General features: G+C 42.2%; 1 protein-coding gene across 11 annotated transcripts in view; it reads right to left on the bottom strand.

Annotated features, from left to right (window-relative positions):
• Positions 1 to 17,622, bottom strand: part of NHS (NHS actin remodeling regulator) — a 301,101-nt gene that overhangs the window by 43,169 nt on the left and 240,310 nt on the right. For 3 of the 11 annotated variants that reach the window (XM_078390410.1, XM_078390412.1, XM_078390414.1), the window contains exon 1: positions 16,300 to 17,617. The exons of the other annotated variants lie outside the window; for them this stretch is intronic. In XM_078390410.1, coding sequence (XP_078246536.1) covers positions 16,300 to 16,321 — 22 coding nt within the window. In that variant the 5' untranslated portion in view covers positions 16,322 to 17,617. Of the gene's footprint in view, positions 1 to 16,299; positions 17,618 to 17,622 lie in introns of those variants that run through there. 11 annotated transcript variants of the gene reach the window in all.

Genomic DNA, 17,622 nt, shown 5'->3' with positions numbered 1-17,622 from the left:
TTGTGAGCATATGCTTTGAAATACTGTAAGTTACTCGGATCCTATTCTGTCTCATTCTTTTCTTTGGTTTCCTCATTCATAGAAGTTTAGTTCAGATAAAATATTTTTAACACAGTATATATTGTCTCACAAGAATCATAAGTTCAAAATATTCTAGTTTTGCATGTAGAGTAAGAACTGTTATCAAACCAGTTATTTGGTCAAATTGTGTTTCTTGAGCTCAATCAACCCTTTGTCCCACCTGGTTTCAGGCAATGCCAATTGTAGGGATTTGAAGAATACTCACCAAATTCCTTATCCGTATTGATTTAGGCTCTCTTAGCATGACAAAGTAACTCTATGAGGACTTTTCATTACCTACATTGGGAGACTGAGTCAAGTAGCCCCTTTTCCTCTTATCAAGGCCTCAACAATTGTATAAAAGATCTCTGTTGAAAACTAGTGTTCTTTCTCTTTCATGAGCAAAGCACACACACATTTCAAGCACAGCAGGGCTGCATCATCATCATCATCATCATCATCATCATCATCATCAACAACAACAACAACAACAACTTCTGATACTGCCACTGGTTAAAATCCATGAAACAAATCCACAACCATCACTTTTACAGTTTTGTGCAATTCAAAAGTTATTCTTACTGAGATGGGAATTCTCATTAACAGTGCCCAGAAATCTCTTACTGTCCTTGTAGGGGAAGGAGAGATAAGCTCCCCATCCTCACACACAAGGATGAAGCAATCAAGGATTTACAGCACTCGCCAACAGACATTGTGGGTCACTAACGTCACAGGATTCCTTTGGCCTCGTACAGCTGTAGAATAGCTGTAGACAGAAGAGCTCATACATTCAATGTTATTTTGTCCTATGCACTTGAAACACTTTTTAAAGTTATTATTTTACTGGGATTACATCCAAAAAATATCCCAGGATAGATATGTCATCTATTGTCAGGTATGGATTTTTGGTTGCAACTTAGATTTTGCTTCTTTTCACACTGGCCTGTGCAAGGACCTGTGGAAAAGATGTATCATATGTTGCTTTAAATACCCATATTCTAGATCAGAATATCATTTTATTGCTTTCTTTTATTATTTATTTTATTGGCTGTTCGGTGTTTATTTACTGTGTTTTCCAGGCATAATATTACTGTGCATATAATTTGTAGCAGAGCAGGGAGATGTACAGCAACTTCCCAAAAGCTTCCAAACGCCTTCTGGAGTTGGTCTGTGCCTGGTGTCAAAAGTTCAGTCAAAAGGAGTTCCATGTCAGAGCTCACTGTAATACTGTTAGAGGAAACATACTAGAAGGAATTTTTTTTTTATAATGAGGAGTAATCCATATTAAAATCAGCTATGCTTATTGTCCACTTTATTCAGCACTTGGAAACATTCACAGGAAGGGTTCTCTAGGTATAATTCTGGGAATGGCTATCTTTGATAACTATGGATTCCCTGGAGATCCTCTAAAGATGTGGCCATCACTGACACACAGGAAACTGCTGCACGTTCAACAGCGTCTTTCTCTTAAGTGAATAGTTAGGGTCTGGGTTTTTCAAAGGTTTCACCAGGTAGACAAATACACATCACAGAATTTAGAGCTCTCCACTTGAGAAAGCTGATATCATGGCAAGGCTGTTTCTGCGCAGTATTGGGGTCACCAGTGATTGAATTCAGGCTGAATTCTGCATTATTCATGTATCTGCCATTACCATCAGGGGAAATGGAGTTTTAACACCTTGTATCAGGCTTTATCCCAGTAATGTAACCTGAGCTAGAGTAAAACAGTAGATACATGAAGTTACATGATGTACAGTTAACATCTGAAAATTCATTTGAACTATTGGCATACAACAGACAAGGTGTCCAAATCAGTGCCACTGCCACAATGGTGCCAGGAGATGTGCCCTAGCAAAGGCATGGCAAGGTGAGAAAATAGATAATTCATACACAGGAGGAATCAGAAGCCTTAAAAGAAGAAACTGCCATAACTTCCTGGAGCACAAGGACTGCTGTCCTTTTAGCAAGAGTTTAGCATGTGGTCACACTGCCCAGGAGATGCCCCGAGGGGAAAAAAATTAGAGAAGGAAGAAAATGGGGAATGAAAAATATTTTGAAGCATTATTCTTTATGTTGTTCACACTCCATTCCTCTACTCTGGGATTTATCAACAATTCTGGATGATCAGGCTGCAGATACCACACAATGGTAGCTTTGTGAATGCAGTGACTCTAAGCTCGGCAATGTTAGTTTGGCCTATTTCTACAAAGTGTTCTTTCAAACAAAGGTTTGTGGAATAATTCAGTCTGGTCCACTTCAGAGCATGGCATCCTTACAACTCCCCAAAATTGGCTGATGGCCTTGCTGGTTGGGTGGTTCTGGGGTCTGTAAGTCCAAAACAAGTAATACTCCCATGACAGATGGTCTCCTTTGGCTGTCAGCTGCTCTCCAGAGTCTCAGGCCACATTGCCAGCTGCTATCTGATCCTTCTCAAGTAGAAATAGGAACATGGGAAGCTGCCTTATTATAAGGCAGAGGAGTAATCCATATTAATCCAGTATTGTCAACTCCAAGTGGCAACAGCTCTCCAGAGTCTCAGGAACAATTCTTTCCACATCTATCTAGAGTTTCTGGTATTTTCTGATAGTCTCCCATGTAAATTTAGTAGGCATGTCCTTGTCTTTGGAAATCATACATGATCAAAGTGTTCAGGTACTGTTGTGGTATGCTCAGATCCTCCGTATGCAAAACACTTAAGTGTCCAGAACAAGGCTGTGGACAGCCCAGCACACTCTGATGCGATCCCTACCCTAGCAATTCAGGCTTCAGGTATCTGCAATTGAAATTATTTTTTTTAATGCAGGTCACATGCCATAAGCTTAAACTATCCCAAAGGCTTTGTTTACACCTGTCCTAGAAGCCGGGCAGACCTCATTCCTAGAAAGCTCCATTATAAGTAATTTCCTTTGCTTTCTTCCTCCCCCACTTTCTTTGCTTCATCACTCCAGACCCTGTACTGCTTCAGAGAGAAAAACAGTTTGCCCAGCGCAGAGGGCAAAGAAAGGTAGCTCCAGCCAGTTAAGCAGGATTGAAGTGCTTCTCTAATGGACTTTCCCTCCCTTCCTGCTGCATGTGCATTGCAGATGTGTGCACCAGACGCCAGCATACCTGCATGCCGGGGGAATCTCCCACTTTGAGAAGCAGCACGTCTTCTGCAAAGAATAAAACCTGCTGCAGCACATCCAGGCTAATGCACTGTGACAGAACACACTGAGAAGTACCGCAACATGCTTATCTATTAGTATATGTCTGAAATAATCAATAATGCACGTGCTGCGATTCTTGCTCCCAGAGCTGTGTTTCGCTACGCGCAGAAAGCAAATCTGTTTGGGGAAGGAGCTTAGTAAGCAAAATCAGAAAATGGGAGGAGAGCACGGACAGAATTCCCAGGACGAGTGAAGGGATGTGACGTGCTGAGGCTTTCTGGTTTGTATGCATAAAACTGCAGCATTTCATTCTCCCTCCCAAAGGCGGGCACACGTGCATATTAGAGTGCATCCACCCCTTTCCACATATTAGTCAAAAAACTGGAGCAGCCCCTTCCCATCATTCTCGCTTCCTCGGGAAATCTGAAGCCGTCATTTTAACCGGCAGATTTTAGCTTGGTTATGTAACAGAGCCAAGACACCTGCATAACTGCAAGGGAGACTTTCTTTGATCACCCAGAAGAACTGAAAGCCACTTCTTTTAGGTTTCGGTCTTACTAGTGACATCTGGTGAGAGATTTTTAAAAAAACCATGTTGGCACAAAAGGAGGAACAAGGGGACAAAACAGCCTTTCCCAAAGTGGAGGCTGAGAAAGAATTTCAGCAAAGTCACCTGGGTGTCAGAACACTCTTTAGTTTCATTGGACTGCCAGTAGATAACAAGGCAACCAACAGCCTATGGAGAAAGCCTACTATTGTTACTCTGTTTCTACAGATACTAAACAGACTTGCTGGGAATTACGTAGCTGCCCAACAAGGTACCACATTTTCCTACTATGCCAAAAACAATTAGAGTTGGGAGTGGACAGAAGGACTAAAGCTACCTGATTCATTTCGGCCAACATTTATTTATTTAAAACATTTATAGTCCACCCTATATCTCAAGATATTAGGGACAATTACAGAGCTGTACAAGGCAATGTAAACACATAAAAAATCTCTACAACAATGTAAAATCAGAGCACACAAAGTTAAAATATGAAAAGCATTGCATTAAAACCTCCCCAAGCCCAGATCCTCAACCCCCAAAGAGTGTATTTTGAGTGGATCTTCTTAAACCTGCATTTTAAAAAAAGAAATGTTTTTTTTAAAAAAACATGTTTTGATTTGCTATCAAAAGGATATGAATGCCAGTGCTAATCAGTCCTCCAGAGGGAAACACTCTAAAGTTGGTACTAGATCTGCAAAAGCCCCGCACCACGGGGTGTACTCACTATAATACAGAGCTCTCCATGGTGGGTTGCTGAGGAGGGCCTTCCAAAGCAGAACTTTCTGGTTGGCAGGCATGATCCTCAGGGCTCAGGCTGGTTTGGGGATTCTGAGAGTTGCAGTCTCTTAAAAAGTAACTTTGCCAAGCCTGGGTCATCCCTCTTGCACCGTTTCGTCTTTGCAATGATATTTACTCATGATCAGTGATATATAGATATAACACTGCACACTGAAGGTGCAGCAGGATGAGAATCACATTGCGAATGGTTGGGGCAACAGCTCCAGAGACCTGTATACATATTGTTGACTTGGATTATTTGTATGTATTTAAATCCTAAGTTATTAGTTAATAGTTAAGAGCACAGCACCTGCTATTGTTAGCCCTTTGCTAGACATATCTAGGGATGTGGTGGTGCTGCGGGCTAAACCGCAGAAGCCTTTGTGTGCTGCAGGGTCAGCAGTTGTACGATCAAATCCACGCGACGGAGTGAGCTCCCGTCGCTTTGTCCCAGCTCCTCGCCAACCTAGCAGTTCGAAAGCATGTAAATGTGAGTAGATAAATAGGTACCACCTCGGTGGGAAGGTAAACAGCGTTCCGTGTATAGCCGCACTGGCCATGTGACAACGGACACTGTTTTCGGACAAACGCTGGCTCTATGGCTAGCACCACCCCCTAGAGTTTAACACAACTGACTAAAATGTCAAGGGGAACCTTTACCTTTACCTAGACATATCTAGGACTCAGCCATGCATGGCACTACCAGAGGCAAAAGAAGTGCCAGCCTTTCTATGGGGCTTAAATCTAATTTTTGAAACTTACTGCCTGTTCATACCTGGAAACAGGTGGTGTTTCATTTTTGACATTTGTAAACCACTCTGTGGATGTTTGGTGGGAATTAGTAGGATAAAAGTGTACTAAATTTTTAAAAAGTCAATAAATATATTTCCGTAAGTGTCAAGGACTCCTTAAGTCTAGCTTCAAAATAGATTAACTGCAAGATCAGAACAGACCAAATGCAAAATTATAAGGCCTGGCAACAATATAAAGTTGTAATGGATTTTTTTTAAGGCTGCCTAAAAGTTAGGCAATAAAAAGGTTCTGAAAACTACTTTTTCATACAGTTTTTCAAAAACATCTATATATTCGCAATCCTTGTTTTGGGGATACTGGCATGAAGAATGACATGATAATCTGGGCCCAGAACTCTTTGTCCTTTCTAGTATCTCTTAAATGTGCCAGCAACAAGGACACTTTTGGCCAACTAAGTCTCGTTCAGCCACTACAAAGATGTTGATGGTTATATATTTATTACCTATGTAGAGCTAACAGTTTGGCACATTAAAAAAAAACACTCCAACTTTTGAAAAGACATCAAGTCAAGTGGAGGTACACATACTAAAAACCTGTAGCAAAAAACATAGGCTAGCTAACTTTGCAGCCATGTGAGAAATTGAGATTGATTGTTCCTTGTACCTTTAGCCCCTTTTGTCTCCAGACTTCACAATATCATTTTTCAAGTGATGAATATGCAACCCTCAATAACCTGACTAAGGAATATCTCAGAATAATTGGCACACTCAGGTTGACTTTCTTTTCTTTTCTTTTTAATCTACAAACTATGCCTTTCAGTATGGCAGCCAAACTTCACAGTTCCAGGAATGAGGAACGAAGGGGTACTGAAGGCAGGAAACTGGCCTTCAAAGCAACCTCTTCTGTGTAGGGTGGGAACATCTTGGAAGCCTCAGAGGGCCAGACTAGTTCCATGGATGACAGCTCCATCTCTTCCAGGAGTACTAAAAGTTCTTCTGTTTTTACCATGTGTTTAGGATACCCCACACTATCCTACACACACACTTCACCTTCTTCAGTAAGTCCAGCATTTGGGATCACACTTCTCAAGGCAACAGATATACCACAGAGATAAGGAAGAGGAAAAAAAGCAAACTCAGGCAGCTATCTATTATGTTTCAATAGCAGTTTTTATAATAATCATTTAGCAATCACGAGGAAGAGCCTGACTGAGTTGATTTTTCAGCAGAGCCAACAGGTTGGTGTTGCTTCCCACCTTCCTCATTTGAGCTTCATGGGCAGAATTAGCCGAAATGCAATTGTTAGTGGGTTAGTGGATCCCCTGAATCAATGGAGCATACAGGGGTCTTTGACCTAACAAGTTCTCAGTGACTCAGTGGGGCTACTCTAGATAAGCCTAACAATTGGATTTATTGTGAATTAATTTGTTCCAGCTTGTTCCATTTGCTAAGTATTTGCACTTTGATGGAACCTATTGTATATTCAGCAACGTTACAAGAAGTGTCAAAATACTACACTGTGGTAGGCCGTAGGCCATATGAAGGGAAACACAAAGAAGGAATACATGCACTGGACACTTCTTCTTCTGATCTGATTTCTCCCCACATCCTGTATTTCTAGAAAAGAAGGATTATGGCTCACCTTTGATACTGAAATTATGAATGAAATCAAAGGACATGTTTAAAATGTTCATTTCTGCAGCTTCTGTAATACAGACATGACTCACAGTATGCTCACTGTACATCAAAGAGTAGGGCATATCTATGTTTTTCATGTTGAGCGTATCACTTCTTCATTCATAAAAGACAGCTCATATCTTTAATCCTATAGCCAGAATAACAGCAAAGAAACGTGCACTTGGTTGCTTCTGTTATCAGATACTGCTGGAGAAGGCTGGCTGAGGAGGATGGGCAAGCCCAGCCTAGTAGTATTTCTGCTGCAAACCCCTCCCTATGCAGGTGTTTGCCTCTTGCAGGCAGCACTAAATGTGAGACAAGGAAGTGGATATGCACACAAGCCCCTCTCCAAATGTCCCTGGGTGCCTGGCAGCGCTTGGGGAATGTCACACATTCAGGGCTCAACATAGTTATAGGACTTCTGTGACCAGGAAACATGGTTAGAGAGATCTATACAGGACTTTGTGCCAAGCATACGCATGGCAACATTTCAAGAATGCTGTTTATTACACCACCTTCTCCACATTTGGAAGGAAGACCAAAAAGATGGCAGACTGGTTTGAAACTCATTCGGAGGAGTTGATGCCAGCCATGAAGGAAAAGAGGAGAACTCTAGCAGCGTACAAAGCCTGTCCTAGTGAGTACAACTTGCAGGCTCTTCGAGTTGCTCGTAGCAAAGTCCAACAGGCTGCCAGGAATGTATGATGGTATCAAGCAGGCTTTAGGTCCAATACAGAAGAAATCTGCTCCTTTGAAGTCTGCTCCAGGCGTGGTCATCCAGGACTGAGCATAGCAGATGGAACGCTGGGTGCAGCACTACTCTGAGCTATATTCCACAGAGAATGCAGTAACGGAAGAGGCATTAAATATCATTGAGTGCCTGCCTGTCTTGGAAGAGTTGGACAGTGAACCAACCGTAGCAGAAATAAAAGCGGCCTTGGATTCCCTCGCCTCCGGCAAGGCACCTGGGAAGGATAACATCCCTGTTGAAGTGCTGCAGTGCTGTAAAGAGATCATCACTACTGAGCGGTATGAAATCTGTCTTTGCTGGAGGGAAGGTGGAGTACCACAGGACATGAAGGATGCAAACACTGTCACATCGAACAAAAACAAAGGCGACATAGGCGACTGCTATAACAACCGTGGCATCTCTCTTCTCAGTGTCGTAGGGAAGCTGCTTGCCCATGTTGTGCTGAAGAGGCTCCAGATGCTTGCAGACAGAGTCTATACAGAACCACAATGTGGATTTCAAGCTAATAGATCCACCATTGACATGGTATTTTCCCTCAAACAGTTGCAGGAGAAATGTAGGGAACAACGACAGCCACTCTTTGTGGCCTTCATAGATCTTACAAAGGCCTTTGATTTGGTTAGCAGGGACGGCCTTTTTAAAATACTTCCCAAGACTGGATGTCCACCTTGAATCCTTAGCATCATCAGGTCCTTTCATGAGGAAATGAAGGGCACTGTAGTTTTTTGATGGTTCAACATCGGATCCCTTTGACATCTTAAGTGGAGTGAAATGGCTGTGTGTTCACACCGACTCTGGGATCTTTTTTGCTGTCATGCTGAAGCACGCTTTTGGAACTGCAACAGAAGGTATCTATCTCCAGACTAGATCAGATGGAAAGCTCTTTAATCCCTCTAGATTGAGAGCGAAGACCAAAGTCCAGCTGAAATGCATATGGGATTTCCTCTCCACCAATGATGCAGCTGTTGTGGCCCATTCTGCTGAAGAGCTCCAACAACTTATGAGTTGTTTTAGTAAGGCCTGCCACGATTTTGGATTAAGAATCAGCCTGAAGAAAACACAAGTCATGGGCCAGGGCCTGGACTCACCTCCCTCTATTACCATCTCTTCAAAAGAACTGGAGGTTGTTCATGATTTCGTGTACCTTGGCTCAACAATCTTTGACACACACTCTCTAGATGTCAAGCTGGATAAACGCATTGGCAAAGCAGCTACCATGTTCTCAAGACTCACAAAGAGAGTATGGCTTAATAAGAAGCTGACGGCATATACCACAATCCAGGTCTATCAACCCTGTGTCCTGAGTTCACTCCTGTAGTGCAGTGAGTCCTGGACTTTTGTGCATGGCAGGAGAGGAAGCTGAACACCTTCCATATGCATTGTCTCCGTCGCATTTTTGGTATCACCTGGCAGGACAAAGTTCCAAATAGAGTAGTTCTAGAACAAGCTGGAATTTTTAGCATGTATACGTTACTGAAACAGTGCTGTCTACGTTGGCTCGGGCATGTCAAGACTTTGGGAGTCGTACAAATTTTCATTACCTGGACTCTTTTCTCTCCTTGCCAGACCACAAAATCATTTTTTGTCTTCTCCTTCTCCTTCATTCCTCCAGCATCCAGAAAGGAGGTCACATTTTAATGTATTAGCACAGAAGAAGGAGGCATTGCTCCATTATACAATGTTTGCCTTTGCTTTACATGACATGAATACACCTAAAGCATTTCCTTCATGCAAACTTTCCATGCCCGTCCTCCTTTAAACTTTCCTTGGTGTTCCCAGCAGTGGATTTGGGGGGGGGGGGAGAGACAGAGAGAGAGAGAGAGAGAGAGGACCAATAGTAAAGAATCTAATTTGTGTTCAACACAAAAGTTTATAGGAGAGATATCTCAGGGAGAAGAAAGGGAAATACATTTAAAGGAATATATACGCTGCCTTCCTTTCTTGTCTCAGATACTCGGCCATCTTAGGCACTTGCTCTGTGATGATGAGATTCCACCTTAGCTGCCACAGTTATGGCCCAGGTACAAGAAAAGAACAGAAAAGAGGAGCCAGTGAGGGAGAGACAAATACTTCTTGACAACTGAGATATTTGGAGCCTGGCATTTTTCCTGAGGGCAGGGCTCTGAAAAAACATAGCTCTTCTGACTGGAATGGGATCACAGACATGCATTCTGTGGTAAAAAGGGAATGTGAAACAGCAACAAAAGGGCAAGCAATGCTTTCTCTTCTTACCTTACAGTATTTGCTAAAATAAGGTGCTAATTAAGGTGGATTTTGAGAGGCTTCCCCAGTACAAATGTGAATGTCGTTTAAAATAATATCTGATAGGCTGGGTTGAAAATGCAAGATCAATACTTGCTTCATACAAAGCAGAGCCCAAATTTTATCTACATTTCTGGTCAGTTTACACAAATCTCCCTCTTCCTGCTTGTGACCACCAGGGAATGGCCCATATTCCAAAATTTCTGACAAAATCTTTTGGAATTGTATTGCAACACGCGCACATGTGAACACATCAAAGCTGGTTGGTCTTTTTGATCCTTTTCTTCTTTCTAAGTACCAACCCCCCCCCAAAAAAACTCAGATTTCTTTAAAGGGATACGGTTTTATTCCCTGGCTCTCATATTTCTGTGTTTAGGGGTTTTTCACACTTGCCCTTTTACAAAGGGTGAATGTGCAGTCTAAGGAATGCTAGATGGTGGTAGCTGTTGACATGTTTTCAGTGCCCCTCCCCCTTACCTCAAACCTGATTCTCCACAAGAAAATATTCACACAGTGTTAGTCTGTGGAACGCCTTGCCACAGGATGTGGTGATGACATCTGGTCTAGATGCCTTTAAAAGGGGATTGGACAGACCCCCTGGAGGAAAAGTCCATCACAGGTTACAAGCCATGACGGGGATACATGATCTCTAGACTTAAAAGGAAGGTATGTCAAAATGCCAGATGCAGGGGAAGGGATATCAGGAGACAGGTATGTAGTTGTCTCGTGTGCTCCCAGAGGCATCTGGTGGGGCCACTTGAGATACAGGGAGCCGGACTATATGGGTCCTTGGCCTGATCCAGCAGGGCTCTTCTTATGTTCTTAAGTTAGAAGAGCACTCTTTCCAAACATTCGTCACTAAATTCAAATTCTAATTTCACTCTTTTTGCTTCCCATGATCCCATCTGCCCCCCCAGTTAATGTGTGCAGCTCTGTAAAACTCCATTCCACTGGTTTCACTATAAGCCCTTCCTCACCACACACACTCATGGGCAGGTTGACATGTGATAAAATCATATACAGGAACGTGCAGAGAAACATCATGCAGCAGATGATCATTTTTGCACATCAGGGCTACTGCACAATTTTGCTATGTCACTGCAATGACATATTTCCTTCTACAGCTACATATGGTGGAAGGCGGGAGATTAAAACACACATAGAAACACACTATGCGCAGCAAGGGAGTACAGAAATCCTCCTTAAAGTCACAGTTTTTAGCATAGCAACCAGAAGGAATGGTAATTTGTACAACACTTGCAGTAAGGGCTCTCTTTCCCTTTGTTAGCAACTCAAATAGCTGGGAGTAGTATTGAAAGATGCACACAGCATTTGCACCACTGAACTTGCAAGTAAACTGTTAAATGTAACAGGTAATATAAAACCATTATATGTATTAGCCCAAATCCTACTAGTTATGCCTGCTGGTATAAATTAATTAGTATAAGTCCAATGTGTGAATTGCCATAAGTTAAGAAGTTAGCTTACGGATTTACTGTTGCACTACTAGTGCACAACCTATTAACTTGCAAGAATTTGCCAATGAGTTTTATGCCAATCAAGTTATACTGGCAGGCACATCTAACAGGATTTTGGCCCCTGTACAGAATAATGTGACAGAACAAATATGGTGGCGTTAGGGTCAGATTCTACCACTGCCAATAGAGGGTGTATTTCTTGGGTGGTGTTGAAAACAAAAACTCAGTATGTCCTTGTATGCAGTAAGCTATTAAATAAGGTGTATTCTGCTCCTGGATGTACTAGTTGACAAATCAGATTACTTACCCAAAGAAGCACTATAAAATATAATCTCCCGCCCAACATAGACATACACCTAGAAGTGGTTCAGTGCATAGGCTGTCACCCAATTTTGTGTGGTACATATATCAGCTTTAATAATGATAATTGTGTGCTATCAAATTAATTCTTATGGTGAACCTTTGCAGAGTTTTCCAGGTAGAGAGTGCTCAGAAGTGATTTACCATTCGCTTCTTCTGGGGTTGTCCTGGGTCTATGCAGCTTGCCCATGACTACACAGGCTGACTCTTCTCCCAGGAGGCACAGTTGGAAATTGAACTCCGAACCTCTACTTACACCACGGAGCTATTCAGCCAGGTTAGACCAACATTCAGACTGCACCCCTCTTGCTGGCATTTCTAACAAACTTGGTAACTTCCTAAATGTCTCCACAATGACTTGTACAAATACAGTCATGCCCTGCTTAACGATTGCCCCGCATTACAATGAATCCGCTTTACGATGATGTTTTGTGATCACAATTGCGATCGCAAAATGATGGTGTAAATGGGGGAATTTCGCTTAGTGATGATTGGTTCCCTGCTTCAGGAGCCAATTTCCGCTTTACGACGATCAAAAACAGCTGATTGTTGGGTTTTCAAAATGGCCGCCGGGTGCTTAAAATGGCTCCCCACTGTGCTTAGGGATAGATTCCTCGCTATACAAGCACCGAAAATGGCCGGCGTATGGAGGATCTTTGCTTGACAGTGAGTTTTCAGCCCATTGGAACGCATGGAACGGTTTTCAATGTGTTTCAATGGGCTTTTTAATTTCGCTTTACGATGTTTTCGCTTAACAGCGATTTTCCTGGAATGGATTATCGTCGTTAAGTGAGGCACCACTGTACAAGCAAAATACTAACACCTCTACATCGTACCATAACAAGATCAAAGCCACAGAGGGTGCTGGGTTTGGTCATGGCTATCCTGACTTTTTTTTGGAACACTAGAATATTAATACTGAACACACTATACCAAAATCCCTAAAATTCATTAAGAGACAGCTGTTTCTTTGGCAGACTCCAGCTGGTACAAGAAGACATCAGAGGACAGCCAGTGTACCAATTACCCAATTTCCAACTTAGAATGTCAGAATGTCTTTCCAAAAATACAAGGATTCCATTCTACTAAAATCTATCGGCAAAAACTTAAGAGAAAATTACCAGAGAGAACTGAGATTTCTGTTAGTGTACCCAAAGAGCATATGTCGCTAGTTGATTTTGTAGTTCTTTGTCAAGCCTTGGTCTGTTTCTTGCGTTTATTTTCTCTTCTCTTAAACGGCACATGGTCGCTCCAACAACAAAGGCAGCAGTCTACATCAGTTACATTCCTAGCTCAAGCTCTTTATTTACTACAAAGTCCAGAATTCCTCAATCAGGATGGCCACAGGCTGGAAGATTCTGGCTGCACGAGACTCAAGAAATTACAAGTTTTGCTAGTTCTGGTTATAGCAAGCGCGCGCGCATGCGCGCACACACGCACGCACGCACGCACGCACACACACACACACACTTCTGCCACTATTCATTTTCGAGAGAAATCATGAAGAAACAAATTATCAGTGCTAGAAATAACTTAAATGATAACCACTTTGTTGCCATCAGTATGCTCAATCTGTTAGAGTAAGCTTTGCTCTTATTAAAGCAAATAAATCTGTGCCTCAGAGGAGGCCATTCCCAATGACCACCAAAGGAATGTTGCTACCTGAGGCACAATATCAAATGATACTTGCCCCTAATGTCAAGGTGTGTAGCACTCAAAAGCAGACAAGCTCCTTCTACACGAGAGGCAGAAAATTACACAACCACCCCAGCATAACCAACATGTAATATTAAGAAATTTGAAAAACTAACGAGTTGCTGCCCCTTCGTTGATACCTAAAATCTGCTGCCTGAGCTGGCTCCCTCACTCTGCGTAATGGTTACAAGTGAGTATATTTGGGGGTGTTGTTGGGGGATGGCAGTAGAGTACAGAGTTGCTGTCATGGAATGCTAGCTGCTCTCGCTTGTTCTCCTCTTTCTGGAACACAACACCAGACTCAGAAAGCACAGCTGACAATCTTAAGGTGAATTCAGAGAGAGAGAGAGAGAGAGAGAGAGAGAGAGAGAAGGTTTTATTCCATGAAGGGCTGTAGCTCAGGGCAAAGCAGTGTTCTTCACTCACAAGTTCTGGTTTTGCCACTGGCATCTCCAGATTGGGCTGGAGCAATCCTCTGTCTGAAATGCTACAGAAATACCACCAGTCAGTGTAGACGATGGATGTGCCAACGGACAAATTTGGTACAGGATTGCTTTCAATAGCAAAGCCTATTGCAGACCTGGGCAAAGTGCGGCCCGAGGGCTGCATACGGCCTGCGAGCCGCTCCTGTCCGGCCCGCGGACAGTTTTGAACTTCAAAACCATTTATAGCTTTTTGTCTAAAATTGATCAGTTGCTTATCTTTAACATACCGCCAAAAACTCTTTAGTATTTGTGAAGATTAACAAGTTTCAAATAAAAACAACCACAACATCACTGTTTCATTTTATTTTTAAGTAAAGTTGGTTCAGCCCCCGAACACAGTTCAGATTTTTCATGTGGCCCCCTCATAGAAATTAATTGCCCACCCCGGCCTACTGGGTTTCCTCTACATGTCGCTTTAGAAAGTGAGATAATCATTATCTAATGTTTATAATATACCTCAGTCGCAGACAGATTGGTTATTCAACGTGCTTTAGTTTCAAGGTTTGAGACTCGTAAGTTGTCTAATTTAGAAATGCAATCTAGGAAATCCTTTAAAAACACATGGCTAAGGATCAGAAAGTTAAAGTGTCTTTAATTCTTTAAAGAAACAGAATACACTAAAGGAAAAAGAAATCCGTTTAACATAATAGATGTTCTCTCACACGCACACTCACACACACGCACACACACTCTCTCTCACACAGAGAAATCCCTTTCCCCATCTCCATGCTCGTCCTGCTCCTTGTCATTCAACCATCACACAAGAACACTTCCCTTCACCCTCCCTCTCCTGGTTTCTAAGACCATCAGCAACAATGACTAAGCACATGCCTGGATAAATTGGGAATGGGAGAACCCCAAAGCTAAACTGTGGACTAGCCACCTAATCAGGCTGATTTCATCTTCCAAGGGCAACTGAGGATACAGGAAGAGAACGATTAGGGGGCATCCACTCCCTGTCAGCACAATGCACCATGCACTGCAGAAAGCAGAGTTTGCTGTGGCATGAGCTACTAATATTAGCATAATCACTGCAAAGCCGGTCTGGAACCTGTTTCCTAGCTGCCATCCATTTCATAATCCTTTTCAGTATCTTCTAATTGTTGTCAAAACTTAAAAACTAATTGAAAAAAAATTGTGTTTATCAGTCACTATTGTCATTGTTTCTTACTGTATCCACAAATTTTTCTTTGAATCCTTTGCATCCCTGAGAAAGGGGATGGGGAACCAAGCAATGCTTCCCAACTTCTTATTTGCTGGTGCCATCATAAATTGGATAGCATTTTAGGTAACAGACATATCAGGGCTTTCTAGTAAGGAACAGCAAAAAAAATCTTGCTGTGTTCTATTACTCAGCTTTGTCTCCTTGTAGATTAAGAAGCAAGCAGGTATATATCCAATCAAAAGAAAGAGATAGGATTCAACTACTAGTTCTTTCTCACAACCAAGCTTACAGGGAGACATTAAGAGCTCTTGGGCAATGCAATGGAAAATAATGTGGAAAAAACAACAACATTAGATCATTTTTAATAAAGATTCACCCAGCATAGCTGAAATATGAGAAGTCTAGCACTATTTAGCAATTGCCCACCATCTTGGCTTAGTCATTCTATCCTGTATGGCATGCTTATAAGAGCCTTTCAAAAATTAAAACAAAACACTTGAAAACTGCATTTTATTTTTAGATATAGGCACACAGATATAGTGGCCAAAGGACAGCATCTCCTTCGGAATGATGTGATGGGGGGGGGGGGGAGGAGGAGACATGGTCAGAGGAAGGGCCAGTATAGATTGTACTGGAATGCTGTTTAAAATGCTTACCACTGATTAGATTTAAATAAAATAAAATAAAAAAATCATATTTCTCACCTTATTGGTGAAACCTAATATTTCCTGATTCACCCCCCACAAAAGCTAATTTATTGTCATTTTGAGATTTTAATATCCAAGTACTTTCCTTTCCATCTGCAATTTACAAAGCGCATCCTCGTTCCCATGCCAGGGACCTGCTCAGTGCCTGGCAGCTTCTGGCTCTCCATACCTTGCCTAGTAAGCAGAAGTGCTCCTTAATAAACTCTTCCAGGCAATGGCAGAGATTCACACAGAAAATGCCAGCACAACAGCTGCTGCTGCTGTTACTACTACTACGATTTTTTTAAATGATGCTAGGCATTTCTTTTGAAAAAGGCAGAAGCAAAAATGCCATCAATGTCATATCACATTTTTTTTTTAAAAAAATGTCAATTTATTTCACCCAGAAAAGAGGACTATAAGGAGTGGTCAATATAGGAAAGAAAATTTATTACCATTAGGGAATGTCCCGGTCATTTAGAATTATCCAGTCAAGGCTGAGAGTCACCCAGCGATTGCAGCTTTTCCTTTTAACTTCATTCCCCAGCTGTGTAAGGAATTAGTTAAATATGACGTCACTGCTGATCACCTCACTCCCTTTCCTAGTCTTCACTCCCCCCCCCATTCACTTGCTCTCCCCCCCCCAGCTGAAGCTGTTTTTTTCTCATCAATCTCAAGTTGGCTAGTAAAACGAGACTGATCCAGGTTGTCTGCTCAACATCTGGCCATGCCTCTTCATGCTGGTAAAGTACAGAGTTTTATGGGCTCTGAAGAAGGCAACGTCAAAGAGCCCCACCACAGAGCCCTTCAGAAATCCTAATCCTTCTAGCCTCATTTATGCACGAGACCATGCCAGCTTCACTGTCAAAGAAGCAGTGAGAGAAACCAAAGTCTTGATTATGTCACCCCCCCTTCCCTCTCTTTTTTTTTTGAGGTGGGGAACGAGTATTTTTTTTCTAAAAAAGAGAGGTTTCTTCTGTAGCTATTTAAAAGCCCTGTAACAGGAAAATGGCAACCTATCTTTTTCTCTTTCCCAGCTCTAAATATTACATCATCAGAATAAGATTCCAGCTCTACGATGATAGTAGTGTGTGTGTGTGTGTGTGTGTGTGTGTGTGGAGGTGGTGCAGAAATAATTCTGAATGGGAGCTACCTGCGGCGAGGTCATCTATAGAATTCTAGTGGTGTAGAAATCTGAATCCCTGCAGTTTGACACAAAGACTCAGCCTGACATGTCATTCCTTAGATTTTTAGATCTTTGCCTTTGCTGAAGAGCAAGGGGTTGCAATTGTGATGCTGTTTTCAACTAGATTCGGTTGTGTGTGTGTGCGCCATCGCAAGGCATGCATTGAGGTCCCAGGAAGAAGCAATGCCTGGATGTATCCAGAACATTCTCCGGGAATATGCATATAATATTCTTCCTTCTGCAGCTGCATTTTGCATTCCCTGCCTATCTGGTCCGCTGCAGCAAAACCCTTTGGCCAGTAAAAGATACAGATAGAAAAAAAATAAGATATTGAGAGACAGAAGAAGCCAGCTTCCTACACAAGAGAAAGATTATCTGTTCTATTACATTTTCATTTTCCAGCATTACTAGAATGGACCTTGTTTAAAAAAATGCTTAAAAAAAACTTACTGCAGAGTACTTAGCTATGGCACCCAGTCTCTAGCCACGAATTCAGCAGGAAAGCAGGCAGGCCAGCTACAAAGCACGGCCTGCTACACAGCAAAAACGGCCTGTTTGTTGCTATGGGCACCCATTCTCCCCTCCCCCCCAT

Source organism: Pogona vitticeps, chromosome 3, assembly GCF_051106095.1.
Source record: "Pogona vitticeps strain Pit_001003342236 chromosome 3, PviZW2.1, whole genome shotgun sequence".
Taxonomy (NCBI): domain Eukaryota; kingdom Metazoa; phylum Chordata; class Lepidosauria; order Squamata; family Agamidae; genus Pogona; species Pogona vitticeps.
The sequence above is the reverse complement of the archived record's forward strand: the minus strand, read 5'-3'. Positions and strand labels throughout refer to the sequence as shown.